This window comes from Clupea harengus, chromosome 14 (assembly GCF_900700415.2).
Source record: "Clupea harengus chromosome 14, Ch_v2.0.2, whole genome shotgun sequence".
Lineage (NCBI taxonomy): Eukaryota > Metazoa > Chordata > Actinopteri > Clupeiformes > Clupeidae > Clupea > Clupea harengus.
Window position 1 is genome coordinate 24674696 of NC_045165.1, and position 19914 is coordinate 24694609.

The 19914-nt window shown below is 46.2% G+C and overlaps 2 protein-coding genes across 5 annotated transcripts in view; both read right to left on the reverse strand.

Annotated features, from left to right (window-relative positions):
* Positions 1–761: 761 nt before the first annotated feature.
* Positions 762–6747, reverse strand: LOC105895945. Its single transcript, XM_031580937.1, has 5 exons — positions 6723–6747; positions 5223–5302; positions 3436–3551; positions 3182–3305; positions 762–2431 (listed from the first exon to the last, which is right to left on the reverse strand). Exons 1-5 carry the CDS (start codon positions 6745–6747, stop codon positions 2018–2020), a joined length of 759 nt encoding a protein of 252 aa, XP_031436797.1. The 3' UTR covers positions 762–2017.
* A 1102-nt stretch (positions 6748–7849) lies between these two features.
* The window catches only part of syt16 (synaptotagmin XVI), a 21016-nt gene continuing 8951 nt past the window's right edge, over positions 7850–19914 (reverse strand). For 2 of the 4 annotated variants that reach the window (XM_031580680.2, XM_031580679.2), the window contains exons 3-7: positions 16425–16640; positions 13189–13604; positions 11146–11595; positions 10187–10376; positions 7850–8219 (exon numbers count right to left, since the gene is read on the reverse strand). In XM_031580680.2, the coding sequence (XP_031436540.1) occupies positions 7906–8219; positions 10187–10376; positions 11146–11595; positions 13189–13604; positions 16425–16640 (1586 nt within the window). In that variant the 3' untranslated portion in view covers positions 7850–7905. Of the gene's footprint in view, positions 8220–10186; positions 10377–11145; positions 11596–13188; positions 13605–16424; positions 16641–19620 lie in introns of all 4 variants that reach the window. The other 2 variants (XM_031580678.2, XM_031580677.2) reach the window with 2 other exon arrangements.

Sequence of the window (19914 nt, forward strand, 5' to 3'; positions counted from 1 at the left end):
GTCCGTTACGCAATGTGCCACAAATTAGCGTCACACTTGCCTTGTACATCAAAACAGGAGATATCAGAATGATGCTCCCCTAGCAAAGCATAGTGCAGTAGTTTACAACAAGCTTTAATAGAGCTTGTCTAGCTTGCTTGAAAAAGGCTAGGGAACTTTTCACTTGTAGTTTTGTCATTTCATAATTAACAACCACCTTTACATGAGAACCCCTTTCAAATGTTGTCCACCGAATAGGCTACATAGTTCATAGCCATAGCAGAAACACAGAAATTATCCAAGATGACTCAATGGCCAAGGTGCCCGACATGAAAAAAAAACAATTAGGCTATACTGTAACCTTCAGGCAATTTGCTCAGCTTTCTTCTTTCAACATTTGTGCTTTCTAAACGTAGGAAGAATATGATTTTTGTGAGGCGTTACGAAAATAGCAGTTCACCGCCTCTTCCACAGCAGGATGTCAAAGCAGCAATATTCTTTTTCATGACAACTAGTGAAGTCTGAGTAATAATCTCGTCGACATTATTTTCTTGTTCTTGGGTGTCGGCAGCTGTTCTTGTGTTTCGGCAGTATCATCCCCAAAACACAAGAGAAAGTATGAAATAATTCTATAACGGACACTTATAGGCGTATAATATTTTGACCGTATTCATTTAGGCTAGTATTTAATGACCTATGCTAGTTTGCCCTAATAGTAATCAACTATGAACCAGTATGAGCAACTGTGCTTAGAATTTCAGAATTACACACAGAGAAAAAAGTTCAGGTGGTATTAACAGTTTTAATGTCAATCACCTCAAAAATAGATAAATTGCAATTGCTACTTTGTAAATATTTGGCAATGTTTTGTTTGCATTTTAAAACATTCAAATGAAATTTAAAAAAATGAAATAATGATAACATACAAAACATTAGTTTTAATGTCTATTTGTACGTAATTGGGACAAACCATAACATTGCAAGTAGGCCTAATTGCGGAGCACTGGCCACTCCACAGTGATCAAAATTACTGCCATTTATTTGGTCATTGATATTCAGCCTATTTCTCTTGACACACATACCCAGAAATAGATAAATTCAATGCACATCCTCGTGGCTTTAGAGCAGTTTACACAGAAACAAAAAATGTACCACAAACGTTAAAAAGCACTGCACAATGAGTCTCTGAGACAGATGTGTATCTATAGCTGAAGCTACACTGTAGAGAGCCTGATCTTTCCGACGAATAAAGAAGCAGGGTTGGCTTTCGGGAATTTTTCACCAGTCTGAAATTCATATAGATTTGATTGAGTCTATCAGTGATCTGAACACTAGGGGGCAGTAGAATGCTGAGGTTTAGCAAGAAGTCACCGAATGTGACCAGTTTTGTGTCTTTGCCCATTTTTAGAATACCACTGCTCAGTAGCTCTGCTAAACTCTATTATTCACTTGGTAACCTGTAAGACTTGAAATTTCATAATGATTCCGTTTTAGTCAGCGTTTCTCACACTGATTCTACATTCAAAGACAAGGTGTGACTGTCTCAGGACAAAACAAAGCGCTTCATTAAGACCCTGGTTTGGCATCATGTAAGTTTACAAAAACACATGCATGGCTTCTTTAGAGTTCATATCCCTGAAAAAAACAAGCATCATACCTCACATCAGCAAAAATATATTTTCAGATTCATACAAGGTTTTGAAATTACAACAGTTAAGTCATCCTTTTGACAGACACATATGCTAAAGAATCAGAGATAGACAGAAAGATAGATGGATAGATAGACAGAGAGAGAGAGAGAGATGACAAACAGACCCTGATACTGGCTGCGGTTCTGGAGGGTTTCCCCCAGACACAGCTATAGTAGCCATGGTTCATATTCCATAGCTGGCCCTTAGCTTCCAAGTACAAGCAACATACAGCATTTTTCTCTCGACCAGCCCTGACACACAACACCTTGTCAACACAGTCATCAAGAGCGCACATCAGACGACTGAAATCTTTTTATTCCTTAAGCCAAGATCTTCACCCACCCCTTTCATCCATGATCATCCAAGTCATATACCAGAACAGGAGCTCCATGGCTGGAGGCCAGGGCAGGACAGCTGCCCAGCCCACAGATGCATATTGCACTTGGGGATGAGGCGTACGACACCAGCCTGTATTGAGGAACCTCTGCGTAGCTAAAGTTCTGTGCATCGCACTCGGATGCCGCCACCATGACCTTCAGTCTCTTCCTGCTGGAGCAGAATAGTTTCTGGGTATCTGCATCCCTCTCCTCTTGGTCCTCCGTCTCCTGTGGTTCGTGCCCCTCCTCATCGTGGTGGATCTTCCTCAGCAGGTTGTTGATGAGGACTGAGCGACGCAGGTAGGCCTCGGGGTCATCCAGGAAACGCAGCTTCTCCAGGGAGAGGCGTAGTATGCAGCTGCGCTCCTCACGGAGTATCAAGTGCTGGAGGATAGAGAGAGAGAGAGAGAGAGAGAGAGAGAGAGAGAGAGAGAGAGAGACCATTAAAAAATGCACATGTAGCAAACAGGAAGTGCAGGTAACAGCAACCCAGAAGACACCAACTTCTAAAACATCCAAACATTGCACATGGATGGACAGTGAACATTAGCTAAACATGGGACACCCACTCAGCTGTAGAAACAAAAAAACATAGTGCATAGTGGCATAGCAGGTGATGACTAGAGATGATGGGTAACAGAGGATGAACAGAGGATGAGGTACACATTTAGGATGAACAGAGGATGAGGTACACATTTAGGATGAACAGAGGATGAGGTGGGAAGGATGGGAAGATAATGGAATTGAAGGGAGGCTGGCAATGTCAGGATGAAAAACAGGGCTAGAGAAAGAGACAGCATGACACACCTGGCTACAAAGACAAGGAGGGACAGAGAAAGACACTCTTCATCTTGGGAGATCAAGGGCAGAGTATACATAATAAGGCCAGGCACATAGTGAATAGGGGACAACTATGCCATTTATGGTATGCAATCACGGACACAAGCAACTATATAATTCATAAGCACCACTGTGAGTGGCAGACAATAATTTAGGAGGACCATGACATTTCTGCATTCAGTGGCACTGAAAGAAATGAAACGCATGACATGCACGCACACACACACACACACACACACACACACACACACACACACACACACACACACACGAATCATGGAAGAGACATCTCACTTTTTGTAGATATCCATGTAGGCTGCCATGAACATCCTCCTCCTCCGCATACTTCCTCTTGAAGTAGGCAACTTTCGACGTTGTTAAGAGCTTCTGTCTCTCAGGGGGAACGGACAGGGATACTCTGACAGACAGATAGAAAGGACATCACAGTGTCATTCTCAGGTCTCGGAGTGTGGATCAGTGGAGGGTGTGCTGTGAGTCCACCAAGTGGGGAAGGCAATTGACACAGGGGCAGAAGTGATGATAATTACCTTGAGATGGGCAAATGCACACGCGCACACACACAGCCCTCTGATGGATCTCCTGTTCTCCTGAGCTTTACTGCACGGACTTTCACACATTGCCCTTGCACTCCTGTAGAGTATGGCTGTGTGTGTAAGAGAGAGATAAAGAGATAGAGAGAGAGAGAGAAAGAGAGAGAGAGAAAGAGAGGTCAGTAGCCTACACTTTCAACTGGTTGTTGCAAAGCTCTGATTATACATAGCTGCAACTCCAAACAATTTGCAAAATATATATATATATACTGTATATATATATATTTTAATGAGTCTAGATCTTCTTTCCGTGGCCCTTCTCAGGAAAGTCCTGGGATGCCTGGAAATCGCCTGGATAATTTTGGGACCAGACCCTTGCTTCACGGCCACTATAAAGCTTCTCTTGCAAAGTCGCCTGCCACCCCCGATCTCGACGAGCGAGAAAAGCGGGCTCTGCTCGTAAGAGCCTCTCGGGGGCGGACCAGTGATAAACAGGTTAAATAATACGCGCCGTCTTGTCACCTAGCACAGAAGATGTGCGTGGGTGAGATAGTGTTTGTGTTTGCGTGACAGTGAGTGGGTGGATGAAACCAATGAGGGTAGGTGAATGAACGGGAACTATCGACATTGTCATTATAGCGCGAGGATATACGCCTGTTACTTGAAGAGAAATTACATAATCTAGAGTAGCGAAAGAGAATCATCTAAATGCACGAAGTGACAAGTGACATGGATTTTGCTTTCAATACACTTTTGCCTATACAGCTTGTGACAAATAATTGATGACACATCTTATTGGGAAATTGTCTCTTGGTAGCCTATAGAAAAATAAAATGCGCAGAGCGTGCAACATACATAAATACAAAGAACGTTGGTTGTGCTGGTTACATAGTAGTTGTGTCAGTCTACACAAGAAGTCTAATAAACTGGTCCATGCAACGTGTGACAAAAATTGTCTATATGAACATAGGCATGATAAATTACCTTTCGGATAGATTTCCAAAGTGTTCAACCTGTAGACTGGAATGACAAGTCCTCTCACGTGTGTTCAGACAGTGGTGACGAGCAGAACTGATAGCTAAGACGCTCCGCTGTGTGTGACTGCTGCAACTTCAGCCGAGATACCAACCGTCCCTGCTCTGGACTGCGACCGCGGCTCCTCACCCAGATTCCGTGCGGTCGCTTTGATAATCCCAACAGCATGTAAAGCGCACTCTCTCCGGTCTTAAAATATCCTCTTTTTCAGAAACGAGCAACAACACAATTTCCCCCGCAACCTCATTGGTCCTCGCCGAAACAGATGCTTCCTGTTGCTAGGAGAGTCACTAGGCAATGATGACGCCACATCATCAGGCTCCATTATTCTCGCATTCTCTCGAGATGCTGTTAGGTTTCCTTCTTCGCTCCCTTTCTCTCTCTCCCTAAATATCAAACGAGATATTACTTAGGAGTATTTGATTTTAATGCAACATTGTCACTAGCATGCGTGAATGTGTAAATATGTCTTGCAATTCATCCTCTCCCCTCCCAAATCCCGACACCAAACATAATTGAGACGACACCAATTACATAGCAGACCTATGACCAAGATCATGTTGACATTAAAACGTAGAGCGGACTGCTCACGCACCTCAGTCACATAGTAAACTGACACCGAGAGATTCGCGCTCATTCAACTCTACTTACACCGCATGATATCCTCTTAATCGTACCTAATCCTGACTGAATGAGTTTAATGATTTCCCCCGGGGCACCAGGGACCGTATAAAGTCGGCTCCTCACACGCTAGGGTGCAGGCGACTGTAGTATTTTTGTGCTTCTTCCCCGTCATTACACTCCTGGCTCATTCCCCGAGGTGAGAAGTCTTCAAAACAGAAAAGACACTAGAGACAGAGGACAATGTGGAGGCAGTGGCAGAGCCATGGAGCCTTGTGTTTACTGATAGACCAAAATATAGATATAATATGATATTATACAAACTAAACATTCTTTTTTTTTGCATCATATACTGAACATGCATTGGCAGAGCAGGCACTGTGATTCACAACTCCATTGACCATGCATCATTGATCCAGAGGCATCTCCAGCATACTAAACATTATTCATGCTAGTAGTGTACATAATTCAAAACAGAACCCCAACCCCCAACATACACATCTTACAAATCTTTTAGATGTGTTACAGGCACTTCATATTCATTTGACCAGTGGAAGGCTTTACATTGCCATGCTTCATCAATCATATTCTTTCAAAAGATGGTCCCTAATTGTCTTTAAAAATATATAGAGGCAAAAAGGTATAGAGAAACATGCATTTTTAACATATACAGGGGATAACAGCCTATAACCACAATGGAAGGAAGGTTATCTTAAGTAAAAGCAGTGAGAGAACTTTGGTAATAAAAGCTGGATACACCTTATACTGTAATTATCACATAACTCGTTTTAACAATTTCTGGCAGGTTTGTTCTACTTTGTAAACAGCAACATCCAGGTGGGTTTCAATTGGCAGAGATGGAAAATATATCAGCAAATGTAAGAAACCGCGTATGAGGCTGTTTTTGCCCTAACACTGACATTTGTAAAAGTGAGAATGGAAGATTTATAACAAAGACATCCAGTTGAAGGGATCTCTGGTTGTAAACACATTTACCTAATTTGCTTGCATTTAAGAATGAGTAGGTGTGTGTATTTTACAGAAAAAAAAGTTAATTGGTTAAAAAAACTAAAATAAACCCCTGACGTTATTATTATCATAATTGTCAGAGTGTATACTTAAATAACAAGTGTAAATTGCTCTAATAGTTAATTAACCTGAAACACAACTGAACACTGAACTGCGCAGAATCGGCTAATCAGTGGACCACAGTGGAAGCCTCCGTTCATGCAATCACTTGGAGACAATTACCGTGAAGCTGGGTTATGATTAGTTTTGATTGGCTGAGCCGTGCAACAATTAGTTTTGATTGGCTGAAACAGTGCACTCTAGGTCCAGTTAGTGAGCCAGGGCCTGATTGCTCTGTTATTAGGGTATGGTTAAGGATTGTGTGTGTGTGTGTGTGTGTGTCTGGCGTGTTTACGTTTGTGTGTGTGCAGAATCAATGGAGAGAAAGCCCCATTCTGTGAGCCATATGGATCTTCATTGGCATTCAGTGGAGACCTCGTTTGTAGTGCCGGAGCCACATGCTTTTCTGGTTGTGAAGTGTTACAAACAAGTGTAGTGCTAATGTGCTGCACACTTTGGCACAGAGAGAGCACAAATATCTCATCTGGAGTCGACCTGACCATGGAAGTACTTCCTCCTCTCCATCACTCACACCTCTCTTTCACTCTATGGCATACCAGCATACACACCAGAGTACAGACATACCTCAACTGAAGTTGTGTGTGTGTGTGTTTGTTTGTGTGTGTGCTTGTGTGTTTGTGTGTGGGTTTGCTTCTGCAGTCTGTAGCCATAATTTGGAGTTCTGATAAGTCCAGTGGAGTTGGGTTTTAGGTAGGAAACTGCCACAGTTCCTTCCTAGTGAGCCAAGTGACTGTGCAAGAAGAGGGACTGATTCCACAACCTTAATGGAGGAGAAGTCATTGGTGGAGAACAGCCACACCCTCCCTCCGCACAGACGAAGGTGGAGAGGGGATGATTCGATGCCATCATCAAGTGGTAGTGATGGAGATGAGTCTGTCCTCCCCTTCTGCAGTCTGTGATTTTCTCTCTCTCCTCTTCATGCCTGTCCATCTCAAAACTACTACGGTGACACACTCTACCTCCTCTCCTGGCTACACCTCCACGGTCCCCCGCTCATCCAACCAGATCATCAATCACAAACACAGAACACAGTCACCGCTGCCACCGCCGCCACCGCCACCACCGCTGCCATCGCCTCCACACACACCTCCAGATGGATCCACACCTCTCCACCTGCCTCACTCACACCTCCACTGTGCGTCTCTCTCTCTCTTTCTCTCTCTCTCTCTCTCTCTCTCGCTCTCTCGCTCTCTCACACACTCTCTCTCTCTCTCTCTCTCTCTCTCTCTCTCCCACACACACATAGTTAATTTCTCTTTCTGGCTTTCTCTCTCCCAAATACATCACATATATCCCAAATATATCACATGCCATGTCTCTCTAATCTTTACCTCCCTTTCCCTCTGTAACCACTACCCCCCCCCCCCCCCGCCCCCGTTCTCTTTCACTCTCTGTGTACACAGTGCCAGTAGCACAACTGCAAGCCCTCTCTCCCTTCCCTCCTCCTCTCTTTCCATGTCTCTCTCTCCCTCTCTTCTGCTTTTTCTCTCTCCCTACTCCCCATCTCTCTCCCACCTCTCACTCCCCCAATCTTTCTCCTTCTCCCTGTCTCTCTCCCCCATCTCTTTCTCCATCCATCTCTCTCTCCCCCTCTACTTCTCCCTGTCTCTCTCCCCCATCTCTTTCTCCATTCATCTCTCTCCGCCCCTCTCCCTCCGACCCCTAGCCCTCCAGCAGCGGGTGCCAGCGGCAGACCTGTTGGTTGCCGCTCTCCTTCATGTCCTGCCAGTGGAGCTGCTCCTCGCGGCCGCTACTGTTCTGGCCCAGCGCCAGCCAGCCGATCATCTCCTTGCGCTTCATGTTGCGCCGGTTGTAGATGGACACCATGAGCGTGACGTCCGACAGCTGGAAGAGGGCCACCTGGAAGACGAAGGTCTCCTTGTAGACGGGGTTGGGCTGGCCGCGCCGCACCGACGTCTTGCAGCGGGAGATCTCCTGGCCCATGGAGTTCAGCAGGGTTAGTTTGCCGTAGGTGTCTAGGAGAGAGAGAGAGAGGGGGAGAGAGAGAGAGTGGGAGTGAAGGGCAGGGGCAGAGAGAAAGAGAAAGGGAGAGAGTGGGGGAGGGAGGGATGTGGCAGGAGGAGAGGGATTATTAGGGAGATTCATGATCAGTCAACACTTAATCCCACACAGAAGGGTTAATAAAAGCTGATGAGTGGATGGGCAGATGGATAGATGGTAGGTCAATGAATGGTCAGGATAGAGGGATAAACATTGAAGGAACGATATCGAAGGTTTTAACTGTAAAGGAGCAAAACACATTTATACGATATATTTTGTTATTCTGCAAAGCAAATATATCGTCAGCAAATCTATCAGTCTCTGGCCACCATAAAGCTTTTTGTTCTTTATGTTGATCTAGAACATAAGACACTGCGTAAGGATGGAGGAAAGTCACCTTGTGTTTGAGCATTGTTCACTGCATTTCAAAGACATCTCCTTCCATCAGCTATACAGCTGCCCCACTCTTACTCTACACCCATCAGAGGTCAGTGTCTACTATAAGTGTAATGATACAGCCTTGTGTTGAATAAAACACCTCTTCACCATGGGTACCACTGACAGGACCACTGCACTACTAGAGCTGTTGGGGTTTTGACTGCTCTCCCCTGTCACTATCCTCCATACTTGCCCTGATTATTGGGGATCACAGATCAGAGTGCGTGGGCAAACATGTGGCTCAGGGGTGGATCTGTTGGGTGAAATGAGCAGAAGTGTACACACACACACACACACACACACACACACACACACACACACACACACACAAGCTGGTGCAAACACGTAATGATCCTGCTGGATTTACGTATGTGTGATCACACCACATGCTGTGAGCCAGTATGAAACACACACACATACAAACGCTCTCTCTCTCTCTCTTTCTCGTTCTCACTTTGGAGTGTGTGTTTGCATCTGTGAGAAGAACAGATTATGTGTCAGCTCTTACTTCTTCTCTTAAATTTTTCTTTCTTTACAAACATCTGAATTGCCAGTATTACCACTTTCTTAGCATTATATTTGATTCAATCCGACTTTATACCTACCTCTTTGTGTGAGTGTAGGCGTATAAGTACGTATGTATACATATGTAGATAGGTATGTAGTACCTTGTCCTTGTGTATAAGCTTGTTCGTGGGAGTTAGGGTGCATAAGGGTATGTGTAGGCTGAGCAAGGGCTTCTGTGTGTTGAGTTTGAGCGAGTGTATGTGTCCGTGCAGTGGTGCCAGAACTAGTTTCAAAGTGTGTGTGTGTTTGGGGGAAAGAACGCGGGGTAAGCCCGGGCCTGTAGGGGGGTCCGGGGGCATCCTCTCCCGGGGAAAATATTCTTAATTCTGGCTGCTAAATGCCTCATTTCCCCACAGTTTGAGGCAGAAATGGGTAGCCTAAAGGCAGAGGTGTCACCAGGATATCACAGAGTATTTTACATGCATCTAATTTGATGCAATCAAACTGTCCTGCTGAATAACCATAGAAATTCAGCTGGTGTTACAGATCTACTGGGAACCATTTTAGCTGGGGATGAGAGACCACAATAACAGAGTTTTACGTGGTTTTACCTTATTTCAAGCAGCTGTGATGACTGATTCATCAAACGGAGAAGACACGACACAAACTCTGCACGTGTGTGGATGTTGATAAATGTAGGCTAGCCTACCTACGTGAAGTTCAGTATGTTGATCATTGGCTACAGCATAACAACAACACCTTTTTTGGTCGTCTCAGAAGAACACGCATACGCATTAATGTAGAGCTGTAAAGAGTGCTGACACTTGATCCAACTTCCTGCCTGGTTAACAGCTAACAGCTAACAGCTAACAGCTAACAGTTAACAGCCAGTGGGCTTGCAATGTATAAATAATATTATTTATTTACATTTAAAGTGGCATCCCCACCTCCGGCCTGTGTGTGTGCTCTTGTCTGTGTATGTTTGTGTGTGTCTCACCAGGCGGACGGTTGAGGGCCAGGTTGCGGAAGTGGCTGCCCTTGATGAGCTCCACGGCCAGGCGTCCGGTGGTGGGGTTGTAGGCCAGCCCTACCAGCAGCTCCGGGGTCCCGCCGTGGGCCAGAGACTGGCTGGAGGAGGCGCTGTCACTCTGGGACACGGCCGACAGGCTCTGCTGGGAGCCAGCATTCTGCAGGGGAGGTAGGTAGAGAGAGTTAGAGGGTGTGGGTGTGTGTGTGTGTGTGTGTGTGTGTGTGTGTGTGTGTGTGTGTGTGTGTGTGTGTGTGTGTGTGTGTGTGTGTTTGTGAAAGAGAGAGGGATTAGACAGAGAGTCCGGTTTCTCGGAAGGTCCTACATCTCACTTGCAAAGTCATAATTACAAAGTAGTTATGTTCAAGTGCTTTGTGTGCATTGCTAACATTAGCAGCATGATCGACTTCTCTTTCTAGTATTCATATTCATAAAAATGTAGAGTAACACATTTTACCCAACAGTTACAGATGTAAACACAATTAAAGACTAATTACAGCACTGTGAAAAAAAAACACATTTCAAAGCTAAAATGACTAGAGGGGACATTCAAGTCAGAAACACGTATTGCAGTAAATCACACAGTGTGAGCGGGCAGAATATAGCACAGACAGAAAATGACAAAGAAGTATGTAAAAACAAGAGAGAGGGAGAGTGAAATGAAACAAGAACATGAACCAGGGGAAGCGAGGGTCAAGTCATACACTGTTTTAACACTACTGCTTCTCGCCCCTAACAGATTAGAAGTCCTTCTTCCAGTTATAACATTCAAACAGTACATCCACTCTCACTCAATTCCACTCTCACCCACTAACTTATTCTCTCATTCGATTCAAGAGGCACACCACCTCTCTCGTTTAATTCACACTTCTCCCTTTCTCCCTCTTCTCTCACTCCTTCACCTTCCCCCACCCTCTCCCGTCCCTCACCCTTAGGTTGCTACGGGGCTCCAGGGTGAGGATGACCTCCGTCTCGCCGGTGTTGGTGGCGACGTTGAGCTTGCTGAGCCGGTACACGGCCTCGCCCATCATCCTCTCCCTGCTCATGCGGCCCAGCGCGTACAGCCTCAGCCTGAGGGCCGAGCTGGCCAGATCCCCCGCCTCTATGTGCCCGAAGCGCAAGGTCTCGGCGAAGCTCGGGCTGGAGCCGCGTTGCACGCCGGTCTTGTGCCGCTGCCGTTTCCCCGGCAACAGCACCACGTGCACCTGCCAGGAGTCCATGCCGCTGCGCGCCTTGTCCGGGATCCCCCGCGCTGTCACCACGGTAACCAGCAGCTTGCCGGAGGTGGGCCGGTAGTCGAGGACAATGACCAGCTCGCCGCACTTGGAGATGGGGATGCGGGGGGACACAGAGAGGGGGTCCCCAGGTGGTTGCTCCTGCTAGGGTGGGGCAGAGAGAGGGAGAGAGAGAATCAAACACACACATTCATTCCTTCATAAATATTGTCTGTCAAAGCTAAACCATTTCACATATACTCACAGTGTGGATGTTACGGAGTAGGGTATTAACACTAGGCCTTACATGGGCCTGTGTGCCCTGTGCCCCCAAGCACACACACACACACACACACACACACACACACACACACACACACACACAGACATTTGTATGTAGGGTCCGTGTTTTTTACGGAGCAGACATCAGGTAGACAAATGGCACATGAGAGCCTGGTGTAAACCTGGAGAGCTGTGTAGAAAATCCCATTAATCTGGAGATTCTGTTCAAACACAGACACATTGTTCATGCCTTCCTCTCTCCCCGGAGTCTCTGTGTGTGTGCGCGCGCGCGTGCGTGCGTGTGTGTGTGTGTGTGTGTGTGTGTGTGTAGAGAGAAACCATGTAAAGAGCAGTGAACAAGCCCGATGTTGACAGAACACACAATGAGCCGAGGTTGGCATGGCAACCTCAGACTCCTGATAAGATAGACAGAGTGACAATTGCACGTCAGAGGATGAGAGCCTGTTTGCAGAATTACAAACACACTCTCAGACACTCACTTGCACACACACACACAGCAGATCTCTGAGAGCGGATTAAAAGGCTAAAACATCAATACTGTCTACCCACTCTGTACATATACACCCTCGCACCCTTCTCACTCTCGCTCTCTCTCATTCTCTCCCTTTTTCTCACACATTCTCTTTCTCTCACATGCACACACACATACACACACACACCCACACACATCAATACACATCAATAGAGACACAGACACTACAAACCTACTCTCTCTGACACCTCTCCAACTGGGTCCCAACGACACACTAACACATTAGCACGGAACGTCTCCATTAGCAACAGTTATCGGCGGGGGCCCTGTTGTGCGTCTCCTCCACGCCTCATGCCTATTCATGACACCGGCGCTCTCAGTGAACCCAACACAGCACAGCACAAAGACCCGGGAAGGACTGAGTGACACCGAGGGGAAAAGAGGGAGATGAAGAGGAGGAGATAGGGAAAAGAGGAGAGGGAGAAGGACTAACTGACACACAGAGAGAATGTTGAAAGAGGAGGGGAGAGGGAGGCTGACTTGGTGGAGCTCTAAGATGTGACATGGGTGCTGTGACAGAGACTTTGAGTCCTGCCAAAACAGTGACTGCCTGGAAGAAGTGTGTCGTTTCAGCACTGATCAGTTCCCTGACGTGGATGACTCTATCTAAGGCCTCTGGTGAAGTCAGTAAGCATGATGAACATGTCACTTGCTGTGCCTGTCCTCATTTGACACCTGTGTGGGGGCATCATGGGGAGGTCAGGAAATACTTTTGTGAGGATCTGCCCAAGCCAAGGGGCTGAACAACTTGGCTGAAGTGGGAATTTCTCATGGGGACAGAAACCCAACAATCTCCTGGGCTTTTCACTTGGCAGCTCAAAACACATAAGCATATATTTACACACACATGTTCACACATATTTACACACACATGTTCACACATATTTACACACACATGTTCTCATCTGGTCTCTTGTTGGTACCTCAGGGCTCCAGGTGGAGGAGCTGTCCGTGCCCTCGTGGTCATAGGCCTGGTTCTCCATGGCCATGGTCTCCACCATCTCCAGGCTGTCGGGTGTTCTGCGGCGCCCGTGCCGGCTGCCTCCTCGGCTGCCCGTTCCGCTGCCCGCACGGCTGCTGGCTCTGCTGCTGGCCTTGCTGCTGGCCCTGCTGCTGGCCCTGTCCCTGGGGGTTGGGGTGGGGGTGGGGGTCGGGGACGCGGTGGTGGTCTTCTCCCGCCCTTCCTTCGCCTCCTGGGAGCACAGGGAGTCCCTGTTTCCTTCCTCCCCGCATGCAGAGAGAGGGTCTCGGATGGAGCGTGTGTCCTCGGCCCCTGAGCGGGACACGGGCCTAGAGGTCAGGGGGTCCTTGAGGCTGCGCTGACTCACGGCATCCATGTCTGGGGTTGGACAGATGGAGAGAAAAGGGTCACAGGATCAACAGGATCATGATCATGATCATAAACACACATAAACACACACACACACACACACACACACACACACACACACACACACACACACACACACACACACACTTACACGCGCGCACACACACACACAAACGCACGCCGGACACGCACATGCACACGCAAAGGATTTATATATATACAGTATACATGCAAGTGACACTTATGCATACATATGCATACATACACCATATACATATGCACTCACAAATACCCTCAGATAAAATATGCCTGAGTTACATTCTAAATGGCAGCATTCTATTCTGCAACTTCTCACTTTCCCTATAAAATGATTATGAATGCCCAACCCTCACACACACTAAAAAGCACTATGCGTCATACTGTGCATCAATGGGAGCCTTTTGCTCATACACCTGATTGTTTCATTTAGCCCTTGACAGATCTGACTGCACTTAACATTGAGTTGCTCTACGCAGCTTCTGAAAGGCCCTCATTTGCTGTGACTGACAGGCCTTTGAAGGAACAGCGTGTTCTGCTGGACCACAGCCCCCAATTAGCTTCTGCTGAGTGCAAAATCTGACTGTTGCCTTGGCAACTGCTGGGACGCTCAGCCATGGCGACAAGGCACAACGACTCATTAGGTTCATGTGATCAAAATCGAACCAGCGGGAAGAGAGGACCAAATTCACTTGAAGTATGCAACAAAGCAACCTGATTGGGTTAGGAGGGGGGCCTAAACTAATTCAGTATTTAAGATGTTGCTGAAGCAACAAGTGACACAGCACAAATTACCTCAGGGTGAAATCCTATATGAGCTCGACTTGCTATGTTCTATACTTGAGCCCAGTATGAGAAGTACAACACATCATCATAATGATTATATCATGATAAGTTGGATCTCACAAATAATATGAACACTCACTGAAAATTTTCACTCCATAACAAGACAATTATCCAGGTGAAACAAAAATTCAACTAGCAAAACACACTTTGGGCAGGACTAGATATTTTCCATAAGAATCTGAAACGGATCAAACAACCTGTTATACGTATGTATGTTATATGTTATATGTTATAATGTAATATGTTATTTTTGTTATATGTTATTTTTGTATCTTGTATGACGTCTACTGCGTAGATGTTGCCTGCCAAATCATAAGAATTTCGCTGCGCTGAAGCAATTTGGTGCATGTGACAATAAACACTTTGACTTTGACTTTAAACCTTACTGGTTGGTGTCATTTTCTATCCACTTGGCGTTAGCTATGCAAGTGGAAGACTTACGTTAAAAAAAAAAAATTGAACTTTGATACTAAAAAGAAAAATGTTCATGTTGCCATTATTATTGCTCCTCTGACTTTTCTGAGGATCTGACTGATTTTTCTAGCTGATGGCCTGATGTGCTGGCCTGCCTCTCTGACATCCACATAAATCAGTCAAGGTCACCTTAAATTACCCTATAAATACTGCACCTCATTTCAGCAACACCAAACCCAAATGATGGTGTTTGGTGGACAGGATTGGGAAGTTTATTTTTTAAATGTACTGGGTAACAAATTACTAGTCACCCTGTTAAAAATGTAATAAGAAATGTAAACATTTTACATTTTTAATTACTATTTTAATTACTTCATCAAAGTATCGTAACTTATTACATTTGATTACTTTTGATTACTTTTTAACTAGCAGACAAGAGGCGCTGCAAATTCAACAAGGGAACCAATCAAAAACAACGCTCAAAATTTGCATACTGGGAAATGAATGGAGCCTATGGTTTAGATGGCAAACAGATGCAAAGCAGCAGAATTAATGTTTTATTCTACATATAAGCTTTAAAGCGTTTTACCAAAAAGAATACATTCGGATGTAACCCCTTTGTAAACACCAATATTTTGACTAGCAACTGTAATTTTAGAATATTACATATTTTTTCTCAGTGACTGTAACAAATTAAAATTATGTTTATTTTGTAATTTCATTTGTAACTTTATACCTGTAACTAGTTACTCCCCACCCCACCCTGTTACTTACACCCAAACTGTGACTTACTCACTATCAGTCACCACCCTTCTTCTAGCTCATTTAGCTGTGGCCCTGACCTGCTGGTGAAAGCCACTCATCTCTGACACAACAAAAGCCTGAGACCTCCTCTGAGGCAGTTCATCCCCGTTAATTCCCCTGCCACGCCACATCTGGGAGTGTAGACAGGACGTCCCTAATGAAACATCTGGATCGGGCTCACTCAATCCCCAGCTGTGAGCAGTAAGAGCCTAATCTGGGGGTTTAATCTGACCTGATCTGGAGCACTAATCTGTTAGTTGTCGTGTTATTCTGGAGGTTTCCAGGCCAGTAGGTTCATGAGCAGTGGATTAATGAGATTGGGCTTGATTAATAGTATTTACGTGTTGTGTACAGTATTTACTGTGAGGCATTCTGAGGCGAGACTGCATGTTTGGGAGTGTAAATGTTTACATGGATGTCACTGCCTTCTTGCAAACACAAACAAATGTATCTAGGTTAAATTGAATGACTTCCTCTGTGACTGCACCTCTGTGCAAATATGTGCATCTTGATGACCCGCTATGGATATTGGCTGATATGTGCTTGTGTTTTTGTGTTGCACAAAACGTGTTCATTTTATGTTTGTGTGCGTATTGGGATGTGTCTGTGTGTATAAACCTCAATGAATGATTGTACTGCATGTCTGTGTGTAGGTGTGTGTGTGTGTGTGTGTGTGCATGTCTGTGTGTACGTGTGTGTGTGTGTGCATGCATTTGTGCCAGTGCATACCCTCACAGTCTGAGGGCTCGGTGGTGCCCTCCTCCTGGTCGGAGAGTAGGCGGGTGAACTTGTGGTGGCCTCCCGGCCCGCCTTGTGTGCCGCTGGCTTCGTTGGCGGCTGAGCGGAAGCTCTGCGAGCGCGACATGGAGATCTCGAACTGCTTCGCCACGTCATCCTCGCTGTCCGACGAGCTTGTCTGCTCCCCGTCATCGCCGTAGCTGTTCACTGTGCAGACACAGGTAATGTCCTTATATCCCATGTGCATTGCATGCATACATACACACAGGAATGTGTGTTAACACACAGAGCATGGGGGAGTGACAGAAAACTAATCAGCAGAAAGGAAGGTTTGGGGAGAATTGGACCAGACAAGTGGAGTGGGAAGAAGAATGGAGGAGAGGAGAGGAGAGCGGACAACAAAAAAGCATGAAAGAAGATATTGTATCATGGGAGAGAAGAATGTGTAATACAGAGTGGTCATGTAAGGTAGAGTGCCTTTAGGAGAATCATTGAAGAATGTGAAGCTTCAGCCCCAGGAGGGTGCACCACACAAGATAGAGAGCTGTAGCTTGGCTAAACTGGGTTCTGTTATATTGAAAGAAGGCACCGATGAGGAATAAGACCTAGAACAGGACTGAAACCGTTCCCAGAGAGAGAGAGAGACAGAGAGAGGGGGGGGGGGAGAAAGAGAGAGAGAGGGGGGGGGGGAGGAGAGAGAGGGAGAGAGAAGGAAGGAAGAAGATACAAAGATGACTAATCATTGTAAGGTTTAAAATGACAAATGATCCAGAGCAAGAGACATACAGTATATACTATAATAGCAAAAAAACACTCAGAATTGAGCAACTAGCAGCCTGTGAAACGTACTAAAACGTTTAGACTAGCGGACTTTAAACCAGCATTCAGAGAATCCAAAATGAACTCACTGACAGGTGTGATAACAGTGGCCAGTGTCTACAGGAAGTGACCTCTCTAAATGACACCAACATAAAAGTCCCCTAAACACTGGGCCTCTTCATTAAGTCTTTAAAAATGAGCATAGTTATGAATGAGCTGGTGGTCAACAATGTTGCTGGTGGTCAACAACATATTCAGCACATAGATAAGAGACCCAAAGCAGGGTTGTGGATCTCTACTTTCTTTCATTCTTCCTATTCTTGTCCTCCATCAGTGGTAGGCTGTTGGGTGTTGCCTGCAACAAGGAAGACTGAATCATCCTTCCGAGTCTCTTTCATACGAGTCGAATTAGCCCGAGACGCACTGCGCGGCTTTAGAGATCACCATGGAAACCACTGCTTTACCCCTCCAGGAGGTTTTTTTTCTCAATGTACACAATGTGCCTCAGAAATCATCTGTTTCCATGGCAGCCTTAACACTGGGCAGAGGGGGCTGGTTTTGCCGATGATTGATCGATGGAGGTCATCGCCCTCTGACACACACACACACACACACACGGCTTAAAGTCTTCACTTACACAGACACACCACTGTTGGGTAACTTTTAGACCTCAACCACAATCATATTTCTCGCTCTCACACTCTCTCACACACAAACACGCACACAAACAAACACAAATGCCACCTTCAGAGCAACGTAAAGACCTGCACCTGCTATCTCAATACCCAGCCCGGCCCCCTCTCTCGGCACTGCGCCGCTGTGCTGGCAGGCAGGCCCCCCGCTCCAGCTGGAGAGGGAGGAGAACACTGTCTGAGAGGAAAACACACTCTCCTGTTCACTGGGTGACAAAATAAGGCAAATCGACTAAAAATAAATATCTCACGGGTTTCATTCATTGCAGTCTATGCCACATACACCCTGTGTGTGTGTGTGTGTGTGTGTGTGTGTGTGTGTGTGTGTGTGTGTGTGTGTGTGTGTGTGTGTGTGTGTGCTCGTTTTAAGAGGATGAGAGTGCCTCCTTAAGATGGCCTCTTCAGAAGCACACAGATAAGAGCAGGGAGCTGCTCTGGGAACAAAACAGTCAAACCGATATTTGTGTGTGTGTGTGTGTGTGTGTGTGTGTGTGTGTATGTGTGTGTATGTGTCTGTATGTGTGTGAGTGCGTGTTGTTTTCTGTTTGTCCAACAAGCAATGTTTGTGCACCCGTGTGTGTGGGGCTGCATAATAATCAGTTTCTGAGCACACACAATACTCAGTGTGTGAGAGTGTCTGGTGAGCCACCTGTGTATGTGTGTGTGCTTCCGCATAATAATCTGCATCTGTGTGTGTGTGTGTGTGTGTGTGTGTATTTGTGAGTGTGTGAGAGTGTGTTTTCTGAAGGCGGCTGCTTGCTCCGCCCTGCATATCAGCGTACTCATTAAAACCCCAGAGAGACAGACCAAAACAAACATTCCACTGTTTACTCACTATCCCCTACTGATACACACACTCCTTCTGCTACTGTGCTACCAACTCAGACTGTGGTTGTGCTTGAGAGTGTGTGTGTGTGTGCGTGTGCCTGTGCGTGTGCGTGTGCGTGTGTGTGTGCATGAGAGTGTGTGCATAAACATTTGTTTGTGTGTGTGTGTGCATGTGTGTGTGTGTGTGTGTGTGTGTGTGTGTGTGTAACTGTGTGTTAAAACTCAGCTAGGAGGTTTCCACTGGAGGTGGATGGAGACGCGGTTGAACGAGGGAGAACATGTTCTCTACAGTGTTGCATGTTTACAGACAATGTGAGGAAGGCCAAAAGTAGAAGTCTTTCCAACGTTTGACTATGAGCAGCCAACTGAATGACTGAATCATGTCATCCCAGTTGTTAACCTGGACCTTGGCTCTTATCTCAAGATGTCAGCCAAGCTAACCACACCTCTCCAAATTCAACAACCTCACCAAAGCTAAAGAGATTTCATTAAAGCTCACCAGGGACTGTTCTAAAAAAGAACAGCGCAAGGCCATTTCCAAACATTAATACTACCATCACTGCATTGTTGTCCACACACCCTGGTTCAATATGGTACAGAGAGATACCTGGCAAGATTTCTTTCTCATTTTTAAAGTTTTGTGACATTACAGAATGCCGTCACCTTGATATACAATTACACTGCTGAATGACACCACAGTGATCACCAAGGACATCACTGGCGCCCACAAGGTATCAGCTGGTCCTACAAACCTCATCTTAGCCAAACATCACCAAGACCATTACCGGATCCCATTAGGCATCCCTGCCAAACACCGCACCTCCACCAACCCTCAGTACAGTTCTTACCAGCCGAGTGCACAGCCGAGCAGCGTGAGTTTGCCAAGCTCCTCTGGCTCTCCAGGTCCTCCCTCTCCTCCGCTATGATGGACAGCTGGTCGGGCGAGGGGGCAGGCTGAGGCCCGCCCCCCAGGCCCCTGCGTGCCAACTCAGCCTGCAGGGCCTGCAGTCTGTCCCCCTTCTCCGGGTCTCCTTCACGGTCATCGCTGCCGCCGTCGTCAGCGTCGTCGTCGTCACCTGAACCAGAACCTGCAGTGGGCTCAGAGGGGTCCTGACCCAGCTCCGACGGCTCGGTGGGTCCAG